The sequence below is a fragment of the Zerene cesonia genome, chromosome 12 (assembly GCF_012273895.1).
Source record: "Zerene cesonia ecotype Mississippi chromosome 12, Zerene_cesonia_1.1, whole genome shotgun sequence".
Taxonomy (NCBI): Eukaryota; Metazoa; Arthropoda; class Insecta; order Lepidoptera; family Pieridae; genus Zerene; species Zerene cesonia.
In genome coordinates this window covers 4,573,275-4,584,035 of record NC_052113.1, presented here as the reverse complement: position 1 = coordinate 4,584,035, position 10,761 = coordinate 4,573,275, and the positions used below count along the sequence as shown (strand labels likewise).

At 31.1% G+C, this 10,761-nt stretch overlaps 1 protein-coding gene across 1 annotated transcript in view; it reads right to left on the bottom strand.

The window, feature by feature from the left end:
- Positions 1–6,717: 6,717 nt before the first annotated feature.
- The window catches only part of LOC119830943 (tyrosine-protein phosphatase non-receptor type 4), a 12,519-nt gene continuing 8,475 nt past the window's right edge, over positions 6,718–10,761 (bottom strand). Inside the window, exons 16-17 of the mRNA XM_038354135.1 lie at positions 10,744–10,755; positions 6,718–10,485 (exon numbers count right to left, since the gene is read on the bottom strand). Coding sequence (XP_038210063.1) covers positions 10,405–10,485; positions 10,744–10,755 — 93 coding nt within the window. The 3' untranslated portion in view covers positions 6,718–10,404. The remainder of the gene's footprint in view (positions 10,486–10,743; positions 10,756–10,761) is intronic.

The following is a 10,761-nucleotide window of genomic DNA, read 5'->3' as shown; positions in this document are numbered from 1 at the left end:
CTTTGATCCTAGAACTCCTTCCTACTTGAAAAAGAGATTTGTATTCATGGGCTCTTCTCATGAGCGCAGCCTTCGTTCTTATTTTTATTCTTAATCTTTATATATTATTCTTAATCTTTATATACATTTAAATCTCTTGTTAAGGATTATTTTCTATCTCCATAATGTTGTTTTTGACTCTGTTCTATGTTATATTGCTTTTCTCTCCTCTATTATTTATCTCTCTTTACTGCATTTTATACTATTCTTGCTCCTATATGCATTAATTTCTTTTCTATATATTTGTACACTTTCTTGTATGTATTTATACACTTTCTACCTTTCCAAAATTTATATTTCCTGTATCCAAAGGTTGCCTGGAAGAAATCGCTTCAAAGCGATAAGGCCGCCAAATTGTACAATAGATATTGTTTATTGGTTTTGTCAACTGTATGTGTATTGTACATTAAAGTGTAAAAATAAATAACATGATTCACGCAGAACTTTTTGGTGATTTGGTCAGCCCAATTCGTGCCGAAGCGTGCTCGACTCCCACATAAAATATTTATCTATTGATTATGATAGAGGGCGCCAGAAGAGTGTGGTTCTCAGTAGATATAATCACGCTTTACTATTAAAGCACAGCTTTTGATAATTAATAGCAATAAAGGGTAATTTTTGAATACATTTTAGTGAACGTGAAGTTGAACGGCTTTGTTAAATTGCTTTGTAATGAATTTATTGTTTTGTATATAATTTTTTGTTCCCAATTGTCCATCAGGTACAGTTCTTGATTCGACAGTTTTTCTATATAGTTCATATATATCGAAAATTGATCTGAACATATTACGGTAATTGTAAATTAAAAGCTCTATGATATGGATCACAATTTTTCCACAGATAGCGATAAAACGATTACATATCCACATACTTATACATGTGCTACCCCACCCTCTAAATATTTAAGGCGTAATGGGGCGTAAGTCTATATCAATTATATTTCAATATATTTCAATTTTCAATTTTCAATTTCAATTTATTTCATACATACATACATTTTTGACATTTTTAAAATTACAATTTATAGCAATTACAATTTAGTTTATATAAACGGTTTGTCTTACATATATTTTTAAAGTTTACATATATCAAGCCGATGTTTCCCTAGCTAGATTGCAGGGCAACCTGTATTTAGGAGAAACAGCTTGCTTCTAAAGTAGATTCACAATTTGAGCCATTTGACAGCATTATTATTATAAATTATAATTGAATACAATAGAGAAGAAAAATAAATAAATATCTATATACTGAGTTGCCTATAAGTGGAGGAGTTTGAGTATGTACGTGTGTGAGTGCGTGTGTATGTGTGTGTATGTGTGTGTGTGTGTACTGCGAGTATTTTTTAATAGCCGTAATTAAGAACTTTTATATTTATGTTTGAATTTCAAGAAGGTGCTCTGTCTCATCATAAGTTTTTGCTAAAAGAAAGGTACGGACTGATAATTTACATTTAGAGTAAGATAAGGAATAGATAGTAAGAGTTTCGTTAATTTTGTTGTAAAGATAGGGTCCGAGGAAGTAAAAGAACCTCTTAGTGAAACTGTAATATGGCTGCGGAACAGTGCAGATTTTGTTCTGTCGCCTCGTCGAGGTTGTAACTTTTGGGGTTAGTCGATGTTGTAAGATAATAGTCTGCAGGATAAAGTGTTGTCTAACGCTGAGAACCTTCCAGTCTTTATAAAGGTCGGTTGTACAATACCGCATCGTTTTAAATGAGGCAACTTTCAAGACAGCTCTTTGAGCTACCTCAAGGGGCTTGAGGATAGTTTTTGCGGCACCACCCCAACATACAATACAGTATGTGACAATTGATTCAAAAATTATGTCAAAAGCACTCTTATAAACCGCTCGCAAATTTTTCCTATATTCTGCAGTCATGTTATTAGGCTATTTATTAAATTATTATGATCTGTGTATGTAAAGAATCATCAGGATTTGTGCGATGAGAAATTAACTTTTGAACTTATAAACTATTAATTCGAAATAAATACTCAACAATCAAAGCAAAAAGTAATATGATTGCTATACGAAAATATTTTGGCTACGTAAATAAATAATTTTGTAGTGATGGGATAGATTAAACACTTTTAACAATATCCATAAAATAACCATTAATAAATAAAGACTCAAAAATATGAACTAACTTATAAGAACCTATTAAGAACATACTCATTACGAAAAGTAAATGGAAGGAGGCTAATAGTAATGTACGCTGGTTAGTAGAACCAGCGTACGTTACATTACGATCAATTCTATATATTCTTATTCAGAAAAAGTAGAGCGTACGTAAATTAGTTTTATTTCTGTGAAAATTAAGTACCTAAAATATTTTATCAGAGTCAAATTCATACGCTAGCAGAATGCGAAATCGTTCATCACAAAAATAAAATATCGATTCTCCTTTAAAATATTCATCTATGCACGTCCTCATAAGCAAATATCGTCAAAAAATCCAGGCAGTAATTTTATCTCATATATTATATTATGTTTATCGATTACACTAACACGTGTCCAGAACATCGTGGAAACAAAATTAGCTTTAAGTAAACAAATATAGTAGCAGTCATTATTAGAATCACCCGTTTAAAGAGTCTTCGACATTATGAACGGCATTTGTTTTGATAAAATGAGTTGAGTTCTTAGAAGACCTAAATTGTAAAACGGTGCTCGGAAGTAAAGATGGATACGTAATACCGCAGAAGGTCAGTCGCTTATCATAATTATGATCTATTTAAAATCTAGTTTTAATTTTTACAATAATTAAGATGAAATAGAGTCTGTGTACAAAGGAAGATAAATTTTACGTAATTTTACAACGTAGGAAAACATTTCATTGATAATCCCTCCTCATATTAATGCAAAAGTAACTCTGTCTATTTGTCTGTTACTATTTCACGCCTAAACCACTGAACCAATTTTTTTGTAATTTGGTATGAAGGTAGAACTGAACTTGGGAAAGAACATAGGATAATTTTTATCGCGATAAAAATAGTAGGAGTTGAAATAGGGAGATGAAACCGATATAACCGAATTCCACGCGGGCGAAGCCGCGGGCGGAAAGCTAGTAATTGATAAATCTCCGAAGAAAAAAGAGTATAAAATTATATAAAACTTGGCTATTCTTAGATTCAATAAAATCATACCTTTTCCACAGGCTGTGCTAGTATTACATTCTAACTTTGTAAACCTTTTAGTCTAAGATTACTTCAAAAGACAAGCATATTAACGGAAGCTTTGAAAAAATATTTCTCTTTTACTCGCCAAAAATTATGAAAGCAGGATATGAATTATAATTGCTAAACATGCGGAAACAGTCATCATGAGCATTTGAATATTGGACATGTGTCCGGATGCGATTTACGAATAATGCAAACTTATTGTCCTGAATATAGATAGGTATCTAGCTGAAAATTAAACGCAGTTACTGTATACATTTTAAGACTAAAAGCTTGTTCTTATCTTCCAAGCTTAGTAGCAAGTACGTTTATTATCTTCGTAGTATTTTATATTGAGACATAAATTATGAGATTTATTATCATTGTGTACTATATTTATACTTTTTGTGAATGATTTTAGATGTACTGTTATCTATTTATAATTTTTTCATCAGTATTGTAAAATTAGACGTACTCAACTAATTTATGTAATACTTACAGTTGATTCCAGCGGTCTTGTATGTGGAATTTGCTTGGAATGCATTTCTTGCAAAGTCTCGGACACTAACGTTGAACCACCTCGGTACATCTCTCTCTGTGTGCTTACACTACCATCTCTGCTGGACATAGTTACTGAATCAATTTCTAGTTCATTTTGTCCTTGTAATCTCGTATTTATTTCGGTTACAGAGTCAGGTTTAGCGTTTTTCCCCGGCCATATTAGAATCACAACACAACAGAATGTTGACTGCCATTGCTTCATCGTGAAACATTATCGTACCACATTAAAATTCTCCATAAACTATTGTTATTTGTTTAGCTATTTCCGTTATCTTATGACCGTCCATATAGCAAACCGTATTTGAATGTCCGTAACAATTATGTCTTAATCGCACACATTGTGATTCGAATTTATTTATTTTGATATAAGTATTTTACACGTACAACGTATGTTTATAGTTTTAAAGCACGAAAGCCTTTAATGATACGTAACCTACGACCGCGAACAAATAAATAATAATAATTAACTAATCGGTAGTAAACCTACTAACGCAAGGTCGGTCTTCTATTTGATTGTTATTTTTTATAGTCTATTGACAAAGTATTGATTACAAAAAAAGCATATTGAGTTGGTACATGTCATGTAAGCACGGTATCTTAAGTAGGTATAATTGATCAATAATTACACATTAAGTATTACGACATTGAACATAGTAAAGATCCAGTTTTTTATCTTTAGATATAATTGCTTCGTGACTACTATTCTTACTCGTACTCGATGTTATTCAATTATAAATAAATTGATCTGTATTGTTGAATTACTTCACGGAGTTTTTTCTCACTGATTTTAGCATTTAAGTACACGTTCAATCAAACCACCACCAATAATAAATATTATATCTTAACATAATTTACACATCGATATTTTAATACACGAACTATTTTATACACTCAATGTCAGTTTACTACTTCATAATTCGTTACACTAATCCACTCCAATTTTTTCAAACAATCACATCACAAAGTAATGATGTACAATGTGTTTTTCCGTAAAGTTTTCACATGTCAAATATATCGTTAGACGTAGCGCGTGGTCCTGGTGTGACGCTGGGCGGCGCGCCCACGCTGAGAGAGAAGCTCAACTGAAGTGAACACACGACGGGCGATTCCTGTACCGAGGTTTTGCGAACTCGATTCGCCTCGTATTTGATTCGGGAAGAAGTTTGTCCACAATTGAAAGAGCAATATTGTAATGGAAGGTTTTATATTATGTTCTAGTTAAAAATATTAATAACAACTGATACTAAAATGTTACTATTTACTTTTTTAGTAAGTTTAGTTAAGCCCTACTTAATCGAACTTCGATTGAAATAGACGTTTTAGTATGCTTAATTGTATAAAACTAAACACCAATTTCCGTAAATGAGAAATATTACTACATTCAAATATCTATAGATATAAACGCTTCATTTATTCCTATATACAAACTCACATTACTGCGAGTTTTTGTAGTAGGTACTATGCTATACTTAATAAGTAATATTATTATATGTAACTGATGTTTTTCTTGTTGGAAACAGGCCACTGAATAGATACATACTGGAGAAGTTTCTTGTGGTAAATGTCCTTAGAGATTTCCCCAACCTTTTCAAATTCAATTAAATTTCGCGAGGAAAGATAAAAGTTCAAAAAGATTTCCTGAAGTCAAAGAGAATTTTATAGATTTATGTGGGTACCAAGTTACTAGAGATTCAAATAAATTATTACATGTTGAGAGACTATTGACTATTGTCTATTGTAGGTATCATTTCTACACGTACTTATAAGTAGGTAAGTGTGACTGTTAGTACAACTGGTGTGTGGAAACAAACTGTGAAGCAGGCACATTAAAAACCTTTATTAGAGCTGAAATGTTCTAGTTCTATGTTGGCGAAATGTGTTGAAAAATAACTACGATTCAATATTCATCTAGGACAAAATGGTCTACTTAAAGTAGATAATTTCGAATATTATTTTTAAATATTTCGACATTATTGAAAAAAAAAACTATTGAAAATGTTTTGAAACTGATGTTAAATACGTGAGGAAACCATGAATTTACATTTTACAAAGATTAGTATATTAGTAATAATAATTGCATTACTAGGCACCTACCTACTACACGTTTTTTTTTGCTGTCACTATCGTTTGTGTGATGTTTAAAGAAGACAGATGTCGAGAAAAACCTGTTGCATAAACGCAGGTATATTTGAGCGTTGCTATGACAACCGCTGGGTTGCCATAGCAACTAAAGCTGTATGACTCGCCCACGTTTAATCTCATTTCACTTTCAATGTTATCTAATATTTTTATGTTAAGGTCATTCATATTAAAAGGACATAAAATGGTTCCTTGTCATAAAGCTTCATTTTTCGAGAAATATATTTTAAAAGTAACATTGTACGTATTTTTTGCAATATGTGATATATGAAATAGAGAAGCATAAAAGGAACATGATACGTATAAATTTCGCTTTTATTTACATACGTTCTGATTTTCTTAGGTTATATTTTTCGATCTGACAAAATGTGCGTAACGTGCGCTTTGAATTCCGGACCGAAAAATTAAGATTTTGAATCAGTTATGCAGACATGATAGCGGAAGGTGTATTTTAGCTGATTCAAAATTTGTAAGATGTTATGTATGGGGCACGGCTACGGGAAATTTTTCAAATTTTTAACTAAGAATAAAATTTCAGACTACCTTTCTTGTATTGTAAGGTCAGCCTTACTGACATTAATAATTTGCCATGTACGTTTCAAAATCAAATCAATTCTCTCATTTTATGGGAATTTCAGTAAGTAAAATGTACCTATTCTAAGTCTTTTTAAAAGAGTTATATCAGTTACTCGTTGAGTTATAACCTAATATAAAAAAACTAGAATTTAAAATACGTTTGTGACGTTTATCCGAAGTTTAACTTGTGTGTAAGAAAATTGAACTTATTAAAAGGTGAAATAAAACAAAACTTTTTATATGTTTTCTTTATTTTTTTCACAGAAAAAACTCGCACAGCACTTCATACGTCACAAGGTAGAAATATAACACTGGTCTTGTGTCAACTAACACCAATATAACCGCGTCAATGGATATTTTAACTTTCCTGTCGTCTATACAAGTTCAATTCCCACCTTAGTCTAAATATATCCGAATTCAGAAATCGTCCGTCATCATTCATCACTTTCCAATTATTACCGCGTATTTAAATGTTTACAAAACGTCAATAAAAACAAACGACAAGGGATAAACGATAACGGCCAACAATAATGAAAATTTATTTACTCAACGGCAATGAGCGCCCACGCTAAACTGTCGCCATTTAAAATTAATAACAAATCACATTGACGGGCCCATCGAAATACGGCGATTAAAAAAATACAGAACGGCTTGAAAACTAATTCGTATAGAAGCTTGACGAGATACATTGGTGTGCGTAACACAAATTAAAACAAACGCTTAACTACGTCTGTCACTCACTTCACGACTTAGGCCGTGAACGCACTACTAGTCACCGCTTATATTGTGTATACTGTTTCGTTAAGATATGTTATAAAAACCGTGAGTCACACTGATGAATAAAACTATTTCTGGACACAAACACTTTCAGATTCTACCGATATTGCATAAGATACTTATAAAAATATCTATTTCGTTGTGTAACCCAATTTTGAAAACAAAACAACTGATGTATGTAATATGCATCATATATGTGTATACACATGCATTTACATGATATAAATCATGCAAACTGATGCATAATTTTAAACATCAGTTACTTCGTTGTCGAAACTAGTCTGAAGGCCTCATTTTAATTTTCGGTTTAGCACTCATAATCACGATATAAATTAAGTCAATTGCTGAATGATTATGAAGCTAAAATTCGATTTGCAGAAATATATAAACGTACACAAGTACGAACAAAACTGTACAATACGAATATTAAGAAGATGAAAAATAATCCATTCACAATAAATGTTTTCTACAAAAAAGATCACCGACGTCCCGGGGAGGATAGTACCAATACTCCAGATGCTAAAATGGGATCAAATGACAACAATTTCATAAAAAAAAACAAAGAATGACATAAAACCACCGGTGATACAGAGTAACAAAAACAAAGAAACTGAATAGAAAGAAACATAGAAAAAGACTACACTTATCTTTGTTCCTTGTGTCAAAATGATTAAAATTGCGCAGATAATGTTACATGATAATTGACTCTTATGGTCTTGCAGATAAAGACGACTTTGATTTGTGGGGACCACAGTATTGAAGTGGAGGGTCTTTTACCAATATGGTTTGTTGTTTATGTATTTTCTCCTAAGAACTTAAAGGCTATTTGGGTCTACATATGGTTTTCATAGTTGTTTTTATACTTAGAAAGTATAAAGAAAATTCCCATTCTCTCCAGAGTAAATGAGTATGGTAAATTTCATAAAATTCTTTAAGATATCAAATGTCGCATTTTAACATTCGAAATCTACCCGATTATATGGAAAATCGACCATTATTTAATGAATTACTCAGTTAAACAATTTTATAATTAAGTCAAGCTTAATATTGTAGACATGAGTTTTTAAAATCTTCATTTCTGTCCCAACACTTCAAAATAACGCCTTTAATGAAATTTAAGCAATGTTATAACAACCTGTATTAGTAGCTATCTATTAGCATACGTCTATGTTCTATGTTGCTATTTAATATAATTTAATTAAAATATATACACACTACACTACGTCGTTGTAAACAAAAAAAAAAGTATCTACAAAAAATAAAAATATATATAACTATGATTAGTGCGTAAGAAAGTAAATAAAATTAGTAACAAAAATATATTTTCGGAAATCATAACTGCGATAATAAAGACCTTACATTATTAATAAACGTTATTAGCCTAGATATTTTATTATAAAAAGGGGCGGAGTTTTGTATTTCATATTATTAGGATCTTATAAATACACACGTGCATTATAATCGTAAAATGAAACGTATTAGAAAATATCGTTGTACAAAAATTACATATACAAAGATTTTTGTGCTGTTATAAACACATCAAAATACATTAAGAAAATGACTATCAAGTTAAGAATATTGTTAAATATGTCAGAGAAAATTATATATTTTATAACATTATACGAAATCGTTAAAAAAATTATAGTGTTTACTTCTAAAGACGGTATGCCTTTCGTTTGCTCGTTTCATTTTCAAGTACAGATCATACAAAAATTAATATTTTGCAATATTTGTATCTGAATCGAACAAGTAACTGTTCTTTATTTAATTCGCAAATGTGAAGCGAACTACGAAACTTAAAAGTTCCAACTGGAATCTTATATCATTGAAAATAAAGTATACAATAAATACGATACAAATAATAAATATACGCAATATCAAAATTCAATTAAAATTAATATTTGTATGAAAACACTTCTAAAATTGTCTTAAAAATTCGTCCTAGATTGGAAAGCAACATTAAATATGAAATCAAATTAAGAAAACAATCCATTCCCACCTATTCCCTTCTGCTTGAAGACAAAACGAGTCTTGGCATACTTATAGGCTTAAATTTCAACAACAAAATCTTAAGTAGTGTAAAACCGTGTGATACTGTTAATAATATAGAGTCATAGAGTAGAAAAAAAAAATCAATAGCATATTTTCTTACATTTGGGTCCCAATTTCCCATCAATGAACACTTCAAAAGTTATATTTACGTATAATTAATACTGCACGTATAGGTACACGATTTAAAGAAAATTAAATTTAAAAATGGCACAGATAAGAAATATACAAACCGAATGTTTTTAGTACTTAAAACGATTAGTAAATTCGTGGCAAGAAGATTAACCAAAATTTCCTTTGATTATTTATCGAAAACTAAACTAAATTTACAAATAAATAAATTTCAAAATAAATAGAAATTCTTAGCTCTACATTGTTTTTGATATGTGCTCTCACTTTTGGAGTTATTCGAGATTACTTATTGCTGAAAAATAAAATGGAGTTCAAATGTACAAAATGACTTATAAAATGTAATTAGATTTAGAGGCTTACATCGATTACCATGTGTTCAGGTAAATGTGCGTAATAATTTAAATTAGAATATACATAGAACATGTAAAAATTACCAAAATTCATTTACCAGAGTCATTGTATTCAGATGTATTTGGACCAATTGACCTTTGTTAGAACATTGTTTATAATTATTTCATATTCGAAATATGAATTACTATAACGTATATTACAATCGTTCGTCGTTTGTATTTAGTCGAAACACATCTATGAATAAGAAAAAAATTATTCATTTAATAATAAATCCATTGTATCTTTTATATGGTCTATTTTGTGTTTGACCAGGGTAAAAACACTACGTTCCTTATTGACAATACGTGTAATTCGGAAGGATCGACACTATAAACCGCGCCAATAAATAGGCAATCTTAAACCGTTACATGTACATTATTGCTAATCGACGATATGCTATCTCGCTCGCACTTACGACGCGACACTCTATTTTAGATTCGCTTCATTTATGGGCGGTTACTATGGGCACACACTATTCGAGTGTTCGTCACCTAAACACTTTGACGCAACACATAGTCCTGACCATATTTATGACGGTCATCATCATCTGCAAGTATGGATCCTGTGAAGGATGCAGCAGTAGCTATCAGTTGGCCGGATCAGGTTGACCCGTGAGGCCCTGAGAGTAAGCCGACTGGATGCTCTCGCACACGAATTTGTATTGACTCTGTGGACAAATAGTAATGATTAAATGTTTGTAATATTTAAAGTATTAGAGCTAAGATTTATCATTATAAATATTAATAATGAAAGCTCACAAACGGTACCCGCCTTAGTTACTTCAAGTCATTGCGAAATATATAAAAGAGCAATATACATTACATTACACAGACAGACAAAAATATAAAATTATGTTTCTAAACCCAATAATATTTTCTAGCGCAGTCTCGGCCGGTGCGGGAGCGGCTCTACCTCTGCGACTCACCGCGTTCTGTATGCACAT